This window comes from Acyrthosiphon pisum, chromosome A1 (assembly GCF_005508785.2).
Source record: "Acyrthosiphon pisum isolate AL4f chromosome A1, pea_aphid_22Mar2018_4r6ur, whole genome shotgun sequence".
NCBI lineage: Eukaryota > Metazoa > Arthropoda > Insecta > Hemiptera > Aphididae > Acyrthosiphon > Acyrthosiphon pisum.
The window spans coordinates 58,971,258-58,986,706 of record NC_042494.1 but is presented as its reverse complement, the minus strand read 5'-3'; the positions used below and the strand labels follow the sequence as shown (position 1 = coordinate 58,986,706).

General features: G+C 28.3%; 3 protein-coding genes across 3 annotated transcripts; all 3 read left to right on the top strand.

Annotated features, from left to right (window-relative positions):
* Positions 1-2,048: 2,048 nt before the first annotated feature.
* On the top strand, positions 2,049-4,717 carry LOC100168848. Its single transcript, XM_008190093.3, has 3 exons — positions 2,049-2,200; positions 3,922-4,010; positions 4,327-4,717. The coding sequence occupies exons 1-3, from the start codon at positions 2,180-2,182 to the stop codon at positions 4,625-4,627; spliced, it is 411 nt and encodes a 136-aa protein (XP_008188315.1). The 5' UTR covers positions 2,049-2,179; the 3' UTR covers positions 4,628-4,717.
* On the top strand, positions 4,669-5,303 carry LOC103310774 (peritrophin-55). Its single transcript, XM_008190094.1, has 3 exons — positions 4,669-4,676; positions 4,729-4,763; positions 4,855-5,303. The coding sequence occupies exons 1-3, from the start codon at positions 4,669-4,671 to the stop codon at positions 5,301-5,303; spliced, it is 492 nt and encodes a 163-aa protein (XP_008188316.1).
* Positions 5,304-5,309: 6 nt separating this feature from the next.
* Positions 5,310-14,972, top strand: LOC103307627. The gene is made up of 3 exons (XM_003248041.4): positions 5,310-6,034; positions 11,490-11,608; positions 12,556-14,972. The coding sequence occupies exons 1-3, from the start codon at positions 5,999-6,001 to the stop codon at positions 12,815-12,817; spliced, it is 417 nt and encodes a 138-aa protein (XP_003248089.1). The 5' UTR covers positions 5,310-5,998; the 3' UTR covers positions 12,818-14,972.
* The last annotated feature ends 477 nt before the right edge of the window (positions 14,973-15,449 follow it).

Here is a 15,449-nt window from a genome sequence, read left to right as displayed (position 1 = left end):
TTTCTTATACAGTGATATTATATCATTGAATTCAAATTTAATAATGTCCTTTATACAGTGACCCACTTCTAACCTACTGTACAGCAGAGCGACATCCACTTACCCACCTTTTTAAAGTTAAAGATTAAAAAGTAGAGACAAGTGAATTTTTTTCAAAATTTTTTTTTCATGGTATAATTTAATAATGTATAATATTACTGTAATTTATTTTCGTTTTCGTTTTTGATTTCGTTCTTACATTTTTTTCGGTTTTTGGGATTTTTTTTTTTTATCGTTTTTCAGTTGTTTTTTGTTTTATTAATTTTTTAATAATAATAATAATAATAATAATAATTTATTTATTGGCCATGATATGATTACAGTACAAAAATTGTGGTAAAAAAATTGAGTAATATGGCCCAACACACCACTGAAGATAAACCTCTTTTTGGTGAAATTGGAGTACCAATATAAAACCTAAGTAATTTGTTTTCGTTTTTTGTTTTTTTCCGTTTAAAAACGTTTTCCATCCCTGATTTATATACATATGGACTAGTGTATGATATCACAATAATAATAACAATATTGTAGTAATAGGTAATCAAGGTAGGTAATCATGGAAATGATAATCTAAATATTTTTAATGATATCATTGTAGATCTATCGATATTCATTTCGTATGTTTAATTTGTGATCATTATAGTTTATCAAATATAGGCAGGTAAGTACATGGATTTTTTTAAAAAACTGAATTGTATTATATTCATTGGCGGGCCTAAACTGTCAGCTATTGGATATTTGGAAGGCATAATATATTATGGAGCTCACACGTCCTATGTTGTTCTTTGTCTGTTGTCTATTGTCTGGATGACTGAATTCATCAAATAAGTGTATTGTGTATGATTGTTGAGTGGTGTTGCCGCTCGTTTGACGTTAGACAGGGTAGCATTTTGCCTTCGGGAATCCAAGACGTGAAGTCTGGTATGTCAAATTCTGACCCGATTTAATTTTTGTTGAATTTTCGATACTGATATATACTTGGGTTTTTATTTCCTAACCTAGCGATTGTTTTGTACTTTAGTTTGATTTATTTGTTTAGCTATTCACTTATATTTTGCCAAAAGAGCTGTTGTTTTGTTTAATCTATTTTTTTTTTACATCTGTGAGTGAAGAAATGTCATTAAATGGTATATCAGTTGAAAAGATATCTAATTTCGCTCGTTTGTCTGCCATTTCGATTTTTTTTTTTTTTTTAATAATAGTAGTAACGATAAAACAACCACAATAATATAGACAATATAACATACATTCAAGCTATATTTTAGACGTGCAAACTATTTGACGGAGTTTATAATCATACTCCCGAAAATTAACTATACCCACCTACTATTTATGTTAACCACAAATAATATTAAACAGTGTTTGACTAATCCTCGATACTATATTATATTATAATCGTGTTACCGGGAAATAATGATCATCTATACCAGAGTAGTCGAACCTACGGCTCTCAAAGCCTTTTTTTTAGCCTTTCTTAGAAGACACATATATTTAATAATTTAAGGGTTTATAAGTTTGATGAATTAAATAAAAAATTAAGGCGGTGGGAGAAGGCGTGGCGACTGGCGGCAGTATAGGTATTAGGTAGTCTATATACATATTCTACATGTAACAACTTACTAGTGTATTATATTATAATAATATGTTTGTTATACAATAAAAAACGAATATTTTTTTTTCTTTTGGCGGCCCTCTTATTGTTTATACATTTATAAATTGGCCTGCCAACCAAAAAAGGTTGGACCCACCCTGTTCTATACAATTAACAGAAATTTGGGTTTTTAGTACTCTCATCGACTGTCGTATTGAATTCGGAAATCAGACAAACATTTTTAATAATATAAATTGACACTCTGACTCTGACCTCCAGCTGGCGAATAAACACTATAGATGATTATTATCTTGAACTTGAGAGCATATCATTAATAGGTATGCAGTTTCGTGTGGCATAACACGTTAGACCAGATTATGGCATAGGCCTAAACTGCACACTAGGTAATCGTACATTTTATTTTAAAGATCGATGACCTTTGGTATTATGAGGATGGGAGGGAACTTTATAGTCCGGATGGATTCACAATAATACCAGTCTTCGTTATATAATCGCAGAAGACACTACTGTGTTTTAAAATAAAGAGTCATGGGCTTCACAAAATTTTGGGTGAGTAAACATAGAAACAAATTGAACGAATTTGAATACATATAATTAATTAATTTACATCATAATTTAACGATTAAAACTTTTTGATACTAAATTAAAAAATATTATCATTAAGTATCAATTTTCAGCAGTTTTATTATGTAAACAAAACAATAGAATTTGTTAATTTATTATTATATAAAATAGGTATATTATAATATTTTCATAAATTAATAAATAACCAATAAATTCTTATAATAATATCTGAACTATTTTAAATAATAAAATATCCTATCATTTTTTGTTTTTTCAATTTAATTTTAAGCACTTAATTGTAAAATAAATTATTAACTGTTAACTGTTATTGATTTATGAATACCTATAGTTTAAAACTTAACATCTTGAAATATTTTATTTGTGTTCTTACCTATATATTTTAACGTTAATGAAACAATATGTTTAGCATAAATGGTTACCTACCTATTGGAAATGATAATCTAAATCACTGATTTCATAAAATAAGTATTCATAAATTTACGTTAGGTAATTAGTCATAATTCATTGAATGGCAATTTGCGCATATTTTTTTTATTATTGTAAATTGTAATATATTGGTGTTTGATACGCAGTGAATACTTAAATAAAAAAAAATATATCAATGAAATAAATTAAAATTACTTTAATGTAAATAGTATAATAATTATTTATATACTATATTGTATACCCCTAAATCCACATAAACAAACACGTAAATAAATAATACGCTATAATTAATTATTATCAATTATATAATTTATTTATTTAATTAAAACTAAATATAAATAAATTGTATTGTATTTCAATATTAAAAATTTAATAACCCGTAGTATTATAATATCTACTAGGATTATTCATATTTACAGACTTTAAAATATAAATATAAAATATAATTATAGTGTACTTCTTGAAATATATGTTATATTATGCTTAAACCTTATTTGATTTATGAACACCTACTTTTTTTTTGTGCATAATATTATATAGGTAGTCATGTAAAACTTGTTAATATGAAATATAGCTATATTTATACTGTCTTGTATTCACTTTTCTCAATAATGAATAATGATGCTATTATCTGATATCAATTTATATTAGTATTCTTAATTAGGTACCAACTTGCCAAAAATGCTAGTGTTATTGAATGCATTACAATTATTGCCAATAATTATTCATTACCTACACATTTACGCATTGATATTAATTGTTGGTCATTAAGAATATTCCTAAAGATTAATATAAATACTACCTATATATTTTAATAAAATCGTATAATATATAAATGCAAATATGGGTAATTGTTTAATGTCTTAAATATTCTGTAATTTTTATCGTTTGACGACTTAAACACCTATACATATATTGTGCACACTGATGAAAATTTCAAATTTTATAACATATTGTTATTAATTTATAAGTATTTTTTTATCTCAACGTTCGTTGACCCTAAACCGCAATACAGGGTGTCCCGTAAAGATTTACAAAGTGAAATAACGTATATAGTAATGTAAACACGGTTTTCCCACCATGTTTAATAAGTTAATTCTTCACGAAACACCTTGTATATTATAATGTGTAAATCAAAATGTTATTATTACGATACAACATAACTCTTAAGATCTTGTTAATACTGAATGTAAAACACAATTAAATAAACGGTGATCATGTTTACTAATTACATACTTTTTTTATACATTTACTTTTAGATTCTTGTGGTTTTCGTAGTGTGTTTCGAACAATCCAGCATCGCAAACCACGTCAATGTACTCGGCAAGAACAATCCTGGCAGATCAAGGTGAACGTCATCATTATTACACGTGTATAACAATAATATACCTACTGACTGTAACTATAAATATATCTAGAGAAAGAACATATTTTTTTTAGGCTTGTTAATTAGGAATTCCGAATAAAATAAATTATAAGCCTTAGATATATAAGCGTGGATAATATTATTATAGTTTTATAAAAAGTGTAAATCAGGTTTTATGAGTTTGCATCAAAACTGAATTTGATATCCAGGAATCGGGATAGTTATTTTATCGTTAAGCTAATCGTGATTAATTTAATCGCAATTTATAATATTAATTCAACGGTGTATTCATTTTCAGACCAAAAAAATCGGTTGATGCTGAAATATATGTTGCAATTCCGCCGGATAACATTAAGACTGGCAAACAAGACGGCCCTCCGACGTTGATACGCTTGGATCCAAATTCTCCTAATAAGTTCAAGGGCAAGTTTCCGACACCAATCGAACGTTTTATACAACGCATACAAAACTATTTTTCCGTATATAATCCACCAGAGTACTTGAATGACTTGAGACCCGGTATCAATAATCCCGGAAGACGATTATGGGTACCAGCCGTTAGAATCGTCGAACAATACACAAATAATACTACCATGTAACGGTACGAGCACGATAGTGATCATTCCTGTGCCGTTAGAAAATGAAAACGTTTCTTCCGATCAAAATGCATATCCAAACAAACCTGACACTTATATAATAGCGCCAACGACATCGAAACCGAATTGCCAGGAAGATGTAACTACAACGAAACCGAAATGTCCTGAAGAAACCACACCAAAGCCTAACTGTGTGGAAGTTACTACTCCAAAACCTAACTGTCCGGAAGTGACCACTCCAAGACCAAAGTGCCCAGAAGTCACTACTCCGAAACCAAATTGTCCAGAAGTGACCACTCCAAAGCCGAATTGTTCAGAAGCGACCACTGCTAAGCCTAAGTGCTTAGAAGCCACAACTCAAAAAACACCTTGTCCTCCAAAACAAATTTTAACAGCAAGTGATTCTAAACCTATATCTGGATACGGACCTACTGAAGCTCCTCCACTGAACTTAGTAGCTCAGCCCGCTCTTGGTTCTACCGTTCTTTATTTTTACAAGCAACCCACAACATTACCACCCTATAACCCACCTGTTTATAATCCACCGGCTCCCGCATATTACATACCGAATACTCAGTTACCTTACGAAGAAACCACCCGAAGACCTAAGCCGCCCATCTTACGTTTAAAACAGTTACTATTCCCACGTCTATATGCAGCTTTTCATCCTGATGACTAACGAGTGATGAACATTTGAAATTGTATTATAATGTAAGACAAAAAAAAAACAAACTTTTTATACGAACGTATTGGTAACACACATGAATAGTGAATACCCAATTATAATTTCTTATTTAATAACGAGTTAAATGTATTTTTAATTTTTAATTATTTATATTTCATACTACGTATATAAACATCTATTATGTCAATAACGGTAAAAACGTGACGATTTCACCAACTCCATGTAAGTACCAATAACAATTATTTAGTATATAATAAATTAACGTCATACGTTTATATATGTGTCATATGCGATTTCAAATTTACATTGGAATTTTCTAAACTCATATAGTACTGTTTCTTCCCTGTAATAATGAAAATACTGAATAATTATTTGTTTTGAAATAATAGGTATTTATTTTATATTAATTGTGTTCGACGCACTTTTCACAAACGACTACCCTTTTCCTAAACCTGCTCCGGCGATACCTGTAATATCCACGCTGAATATATATTTGAAAAAGAAAGTCCTTTCAGTCTACACGCGACTCTCGTGCGATCGTGATACAACGTCTGCTATGGAATATTTTAACTGAAACAAATCTGAATACATGTTTTAGTTATTGTTTACGTCTTCCAGGGAATATTTAAAAATAATTATTAAAATTAAACATAAATAATACAAAATTAATTAATCTCATAAAAAACAACATGAACGGACACCGGATAAACAAACATTACTATTGTGTAAGTAATATTTTTTCTCTTATATACCTACTTACTTCACATCGATATTCAATGAAATTTTAATTATATAAGTAATGTATTTATATTATAAAAAATATAATATTATACCTATTATATTTGATACAGATTTAAAATAATGTACCTACCTATTATATTTTTTTTCGTAATATTTAATGAAATTGAAATTATTTCTAATTACATACAAATTGTATAACGTTTATTTAAAATATTATTTTTGGAGTATGATAACTTATATAGATAAGTCAACACAAAATAATTATTATTTATTATTCACATATTAGTTATAGTTATTCATATTACACAAAAAACTATGAATCATATTAAAAAGTATAATAACAATTATTTTATTTTAAAAAGGTATTTTCCACCTTAGATACTTAAAACTTAAATTATAAAGTTTAAAACAAGAATATTTTCTAAAACACCTAACCTATATATTAAATATTATGCTACATCTACATATCATATTATTTTTACTAACCTATACAGTAAAATTATATTTAAGTGTGTTTGAGATTTTATCGATGCAATATATAGAAGGTAATATCATTGTAATAATTTGATAGTATGCAATCCATGTATAGGTAATTAATAAAGTAAATCTTTAAATGTTGATTATAATATATTATAATTAACTAACCGGCAGACGTTGACCTTCCCTTTCCGGTATAGGTACGAGATAATGTGTTAACAATAGGTATGCAAAATAAGTGTTAACAATAAATATATCTAACGGGAGTCTGAAATAATTGTTTATCTAGTAATTTTAGTATTTCATACATTAATAGTAAGTACCGTGATGTCAATACTCCGAGCGGTTCTACAATGCTATATTAATATCTACATTTACCTATGTAAATAAAAAAAGGAAACACGATAAGGGTCTGAAACACGATAAACAGTGTCATTCATTTTTTTTTTCGTTTTGAATTTCAATGACGCAAAACTTTCTCCTAGACCATGAGACGAACACAAGTTGTGACATAGCAAGTAAGTCCATCATAAATCTCCGAGTATCTCGAGAGATGAAATAAAATTCCCTTGGGAAACCACGATAATATAGCCCTGAGCAATTTACAATATTACTATACATTTTAACTAATTAATAATATAGAGGCACAACATAGTAATATTGTGAATAATTAAACTGAAAATGAATGTTATTAATATGTTATTAATCTATAGCTAGTGCCCTAGAAGGCGAAATAAAAACATATTAACAGTCTTACGAGGAGATGCAAAATTAATTGAATTTGTTTATCATTATTTGGTCTATTTATTGTTTATATTTTTAACATAGATATGTTTTTGGACTGGGTAAATTATTTTTTTCTTACCAATTTTCGTAACACTTTGTTGGTTGCCATAGAAATAGATATCAACAATAAAAAAAAAAATTTAATTAAATTCCTAAAAAAATGTAGCTCGCGTTACTATATTTAATTCAAAAGAAAATCACCGTAGATACTTTAAATTCTCACAAATTAGCTCAAATTAGCTTTTTCTAGACAGCACAATATAATTTTAAAAATATTTGGCTCTTTTTATGATGATTATTATTATTATATTATAAGCAGCTACCATATTATATTGGTGTCATTTTAACATGGATATATTTTTGGGCTGGATACAACTTTATTTCTGACCGATTTCGCGTTAGAGGACCTAGGTTTGCCCCTGGCATAATATTATAATATGATTAAGTACGTTTCCATAGCCACCTCTCTTTTTTTTTAATCATATTTTTTTATTATAAGGATCCGTAAAGCATATTAACGAATCATTGTTTTTCCATGCAACGGAGAAAATATCAAGTTTTTTATGAATCTGGTTTCTCGAAATTTTTATGTATATAAATAAATTTAAAACAGGATTACTTTTATTTTTAAATAAAATGGTCTGATTTTTATTTGTAAGTTGTAAATGTACCTATAGTATTATATCTATATATGACCGATACCAAAAATATTTAAACAACTTTCAATTTTGGAAAGCGGAATACGGAGGCGTTCCTCAACAGTTACAAGATAAAATACAACACATCAATGTGTGATTAATTGATTATTTGAATTGTTATTTATTTTTTTTTTTATAGATATTTTATAAAATACTAAGAGATATTTACATGAGATTATAGACTAAACAGTAAAGAAGATTCATCATAAATCTTGATTTTTCTGTCTGATAAAATTCTTATTTACCGTAAGGATATAGAAAACAATTAACAAAACGAAATATTTACGTTATGTTCTGCCTACGTAATGATGTAAATAGAAATGTCAAACGGAGGGGAGGGTTATACTATGAATATATTACTATATCTTATAAAAACAATTTTCTCGTTCATACGCGATGCGTAAAAACTAAAAGTTAAATTTTATCACCAATTATTTTGATCGTTATAATTTTCAAGATTTTCTAATTATTTTTTGAATAACAACATGTATTTTTAATTTCATATTCCAAAGCAGAAATGCCAGAATATTACATTTAAAAAATAATATAATGATACACTTACTTACAAATATGCACTTTTCCTAAAATATGACAAAATATGCAAAGTCAAACTTTGTATTTAATTTAATTTTTTATATAGTATCTTACTTATAATAATGTACTAATACCTATAAAAATCTCAGGTACAGGTACGTCTTTAAATTATTTCTAAATATATTTTTTAATTTAACCAGCAATCAATCAAGGATTAGGTATATCAACGCGTGTTTATACTAATAATATTATATTATTTTGGAAAAAAAAACTATCCTCAAGACTAAACGCTGCGTTAAGCCTTTTTAGTATTATTTTGTTACATTACGATTACATATTTATATCAAAATAGTCTCAAGCTACCTCTCTAATTCCCTATTAATCTATTCTTATAATACAATTCAGTTGTGTAATATTAATACTTAAACATTTTTTCAACCGTGCAATTGGTTATTCCAATTAATATATTATACTTCGATGGCCGCCTACTTCAATCTAAATTGGAAAATCAAAAAATTGCAATAACACGTGTACCTACCTATTTATAATCATTCAAATTGTACCATTCATTATTCATCGATTAAAGTTTTAACACTCTAAAGTCAGATTAGAAAAATATTTGTCGAACTGATGAATTCCTACTACTATAGTGTTTGAGGTTTTGCATTTTACCATAAAATAATATTATGTTGTATTTTATTACGTTTAATTTAATTTAAACTGGTTTCTGATTGTAATGGAAATGGTAAATACCTATAAAATAGATCCGGTATCTTCGTTTTATTATGTATAGGTTTAATACTATTATGAATGCGATGAAAGCACATCATATTATGTGTGAATAAAAAATGTTATAAGAAATCAGTTGTATAGAGTATATAGAATGATTATAAATACAGAGATCGTAAACAAATATTGGTGAACATTAACAATTTTACGCTCATGGCAATGGCCTAATAACCCTGAATGGTATTAATAATAATAATATATCGTCGTTGAGTATAATATTAGAGGATATAAACGAAGACGTTTGATTGAAGTAATAAAACTACTAGGACACTAGGAAGGTACTAACGAAAGCCGTACACGAATTGTAGGTATAATAATTACTTATAACATCAATTAATTGTAATATCTACCTAAAAGTCTTATGGTATACGATGATTATTATTGAAAAGTAAAAGCTTAAAATATATTAAAATATTATTATCATGTTAAATCGAGTGAAGATTTATCTTGCAATGTATACCTACTTTCGATCACGGCTGTAATTGTTTTATTATTACTATATCGACTTCAATAGAGGAATATAAATAATAATTTTGATAACACGCTATAGTGTTTTGTCAATTTTTAAGATTAACTAATAAATTAAATGGCGTGCATGATATTATAATCGTAACCCGGTGAACAATATTAACAAACCAGTTTAAGAATTTAATTGACCTTAATAAGAAAAAAATACTCGGCAAGTAGTTCAAAGTGCAATACGGCTATTTTTCTCGTATGGAAAAAACTCCTGTGTAAGGATATATTCTACTTAAGTTATTAAGTCGTGATCACAGCCACAGACAATCGTATGTGCGTAGTTAACACATAAGACTTTGCTACTTACTATACGTAGTCGTGACATTTCCACTTTCTAGGATTTTCCACTTAAACAGAATCAAACGATGATGCACGAAAACCGGTTCTATTTCCCGTGCTCGCAGGTTATAGAAGCATCTGTAGAAATGAATATTATATTTTGACCATCACTTTTATCTATGATAATAAATTACGTTAACGAGATATATTATATGTTCAGCTATACGAAAACAACGTTAAATAAATAATCATTAAGCCTATGGCGTTATTTAATACTCACTATAAAAACGAATCTTCTTTATACTCGGATAAATATAGGTGTTGTAAGTTGTAACGTAGGTATATGTTTGAAATAACTATGTAAATTTAACATTTATCGTTATAAAAATAGTTTTAATTTATTAAAATATTTGAAATTGTATATAATATTATTATGTTATTTTAATGCGTTTGGATAGTGTTTGTACTGTTGTTTATAAATTATTTTAACAAAACACGTCTCCGTTGAAATATTATTTAATTTTATAAAATGTAATGTTATACCTAAATATATTTCTATTGAAAACTAGATTATAACTTCCAAGTGTAACGAGGTACTTATCAACTTTACAACTGTGTGTTGTTATCTTCTATGTTTTAAGAACAATTTTTTCACCGAATATTTTTTAACTGGAAACTGATATGTAACACGATATGTAAATATGTAATTATGTACAAATATATTTATACTTACTTACCATTATTTACTATTAAACCTAATAATAAAAGAAAACACATAAATATTATATCGTGTAATGACATATATTATAATATAGCCGATGAATAGTTTGAACAAAATGTTAGCATGCTAATAAAAAAGACAATATCACTACGATATTATATTAATAGGTACAAATATGTTATAGTATTCGTTTTTTATTTATTGGTGTTAAGGTGTTATTATTTATTACTATTATTACGGTAGCTATATAGCCTGTAACTCATCATAGTATCACACCCATGACCCATTACTATGATCTATCTATCAATAATAATATTATTATAGGTAGGTACCTTGTACCTACATCCTCCTCCATATTATACCATCGTACTGGTCATCATTGAAAACATAACTACGTGTTAACATATTTCAAAGTAGAACGAAATAGTAGATCAGGTCCTACAAATGGAGGATTCTGGAGAGGGGACAGAATCCTAAAGAATAATCAAATAAATGCGTTTTTGACTGAGCTCGCCAACCATAAAAAAGATTTTTATACCTACCCGAAAACTTATCACATTTTATGGTGCATACGCACACCCCTATATTTTCAAACTTTTTTTAACGTGTTATTTAAAATACTACTTTTATTTTCAGTTGGTGATTTTCACGTTCTTTTGCCTGAACATATTGCAAACGAATGCGGGAATTTCGACAATGTTGAGAGACACGGGAGTGATTCCGGCAGTACCGATGACAGATTTGAAAGAGACAGCGTAATTAAAAATATCTAAAATAATTATATTTATAAGACAATAAATTATATATAGTATATTGTTATGTATACACCTGCATACACAATGTTGTGGAACTGATTGTTCAATAATAAAAATACCAAATACAAATTATTGTATAGTATAATTCTTTAAACGAAAGAGTAGTGAGTTCCAATCAATTTTCGTGTCTTGTGTTTATATACTTGTATAAGTATGTACAATACGCATAAAAACTATACATATTTTTTCAATAGTCAATTTATTTTTTATTTAAGTGGTTTTTAAACTTTTCCATTTACAACCCATACTTAGTTTGCTATATTGTTTATCTCCTAAAGCAAGATATTATTTGCAAGAAAATATAAAATACATCGAAGCAATATATTTTAGATTATGAGCGGGGCGATGAATTTATAATTTATTTTACAATGATGTGCGTGTGTGTGTTTTTTGTGTCTATTAATTGTAATCAACTTTTTGAGCAGTAAAAATGGTTAAATTTTCAACTATAATATTGTCTCATCTGAGGTTCTGTCACTGGACAGTCTCCTCTTCATGTGCTTCATGTCTTTCTTTAATCACTATCATCGTTGTTACTTATTGTTTTATGTGTAAATAGATTGTAATATATTTTTAATAAAAAAAAAAAAAAAAAATATTATCTATTCTGATAAGAATGTTGGTCAGTTCATATTTGGGGGGGGGGGGGGTCAATAGTATACTGCGTACTACAACTATAACTCCGTTCATCATCTAACCGTTAAAAATGAATATAAATATAAAAACCATTAGTTAAAAACAAGTTATTTTATGTAATTATCTACTCGTCAACTTTTTTTTAAAACAAATTATTTTGGCTGAAATGATTTATGTTTAATGGTGAAGTAAAAACAAAAAAAAAATTACACGAGTTTATTATTATTTTTTAATGTTTTCAAATCAAACAGGACAGATGGACCAGAAATGGCTAGAATTTTCTACTCGGCAATCGGCAACTTTGTGGAAGCCGTTCCCGTTTTCCCGATCACGTTCAACGTACCCGACATGGTGACCGCTTTCGGTGGCTTGCTGTCGGGCATGTTCAATTACATTACCGGCAACGACAGCGGCGGAGGGTCACAACCCAAAGACGTCTTCGGAGCCATGCTCGACATCTATAGGCACATAGCCGTACAAGAAGACATTCATGATTTTGAGTTCATGACGTAAAATACAGCTTAGCATAATAGCTGAGACGTACCTACCCAATATAATAATAGTCTACATCGAGAGGAGGAGAGTTAAAAGTCGTCGTCGTTATTTTTTCGTGTTCTTTTATCTTTTAAGCGCATCACTGCGGTATAATATGTTATTATACATTGTCATATAAAACGCACATTAATATTTAAATGAAGTGAAACGTATTCTGCCGACTAATTCTTCGACACATCTTCGAACAACTGTAAAAAAAATTGCCCACCAACATATTGGGGTATAATGCCGCCCACTATGTTATGTACCTACCTATATTTAGTATTAACATTTTACTCCCACCGTGAAATCGAGTAGGTGCGAAATTTTAATCGCAAGAAAGCACCTCCTATTGCATACCTATATATACCTACTTATATTAGTACCTACCTATATTTAAAACTAGATTTCTTATAACTGCGTTGTTAGCATAATATATTTTAAATCTGATTAGTACCTGCTATTATCCCGATTGGTATGTTTCACTTACTTTCTCGTTCTGAAGATGTATATTTTTAGATCAACTTTTTAATTATTAATTATTATTATAATGATAGCCGGTAGGTATAAATGAATAGGTACCTATACCTTCGTCTATACCGACTGCCATGCCAGTCGACATGAACGATAAATATTCAAAACGACATATTATTTAAACTCGAGAGATAAATAAATAATGTTGTATATAGAATTGTCATGCAAAAATATTTAGGTACCTACCAATTTTTTTCAATTTGATACGAGTGTTAGAAATCATAATATAATATAACAGATGCTAAATGCGTTACTTATAGTCAGCTGAAATCATATCAATTTAAAGTTTTTTTTTAAACGAATAAGTAACGGTAATGACTGGTTTTGTGTTAATGCAATATATTATGTTTGAAAGCACTAAAATCATTAATAGAAACTACATTTTTTTTGTCAAATATAAACACATGAATTGGTCGTATTTAAAGTAAAGTCGAGTAGGTATGTTTCAAATTATTATTAATTTCACTACCTACATGGTTTTCATTGCTGTAATGTTATAATAATATGGCACCTTAATTATAAAACGTACAAGATAAACTTAGATTGATTTGAATTATTGTAATTATGATATAAAAATACCTAATCATAAACATTGGCAATTGAGTCACCCGCCATTTCATTAAACATTTCAGTGGCGCAGACGAGGGGTCTACAGCACTCCCCGAAATTGCAGGAAAATTTAAACATGCTTTCAGTGTTCTGTGAACGTATTACGTAAGATGTTGATAACCGTTTATTATAACTATTGCAATTTGTATGAAAGTTGCTACAAACGTCTAAAATGTTACCTACCTACTTACCCGCTGCATCGACATACCAAACTTATTCGGAACTCTGTAAAGTAAAGCCTCACCCACATGACTAGTTCGCCCTACAAAATATATCAAAATCCTGGGTACTCCACGTCTCCACTGATTACTGAAACACATTTAGTACCTGTATTATATTTTGAGGTAGAGTTCGACACGGCCTGACACAACGACTTTATACGTGACTTCGTCTATATAGGATTTTGCACCAATTTAAGTGAAAGGCAAATTTGTAAGAGACAAAGAAAACGTGAATATTATACTAATTGTACACAATACAAATAAGTGTTAAATATATCTTATCGAATATAGTGGTAGGTAACTATAATAGTGTATAATGTAGCGTATATTATATAATATGGTATACATTTTGTAAATATAGGTAGTTTAAAAGATATGACATTTATTAACTAATAAATCAAAATATTGTATAAAATTATTCTAAATGTATGGTATGAAGACTATATAATCTTTTGATGTAAAATATTAAAATATGTATTTATTTTTAAGTTATTAAATCATTTATTTATTTATTCAGATTACTTTACTTGTTTATTATTGTTTGTCCATGAAAAAATATTGAAAATTAGAATTAGGCACTAGTTTATGAGTTAGGTATTATTAATTTAACTGCGTGTGCTATATTATCCTATTAGGGAATAGGGGTGTATTTATGGAATCTATGATGATTTGATCATTTTAGTACCTACGTAATAGTTTTATGTATCAACATTTACATTTTATAATTTGTAAAAATTGTCCGAGTATAATAAACGCTAGATCCAAGATGATATATATTTTTATTTTTGTAAAACGATTTGTAAAGCCTTCTAACCTTAGCTTTTGGCTTTTAATAACTAAGAAAACGTACGTGTTAAAAAGTTTATAAATAAAATCTTGAGCCTAACAATTACTGTAAAAATTGTGGTTCTCATTTGACAAAAGTAAGTTGGTCTGTATCGCCAAAGTCCACGGGACACTTCTTCAGTGGTATAAAAATCTGAATAATTAAAAATATGAGACCTTAAGAATTAAGACTAAAGACAGACTTTAGTGTAAGTAGGTACATTTTCTAAGGTCCTATCCTATCTGAGTCTTAAAATAAGTTATCGTCAAAAATATAATTATAACAATGAACCTATAACAGTCACCGGACTCGGTAACACGTTTGTCCAGCGGATTCACGTTTATGAAAATAAATGCGTTGTCGTAACTCCGAGTGGCACGGTGGGACATAATATTTTGTGGGACACGTTATTGTGACCTTA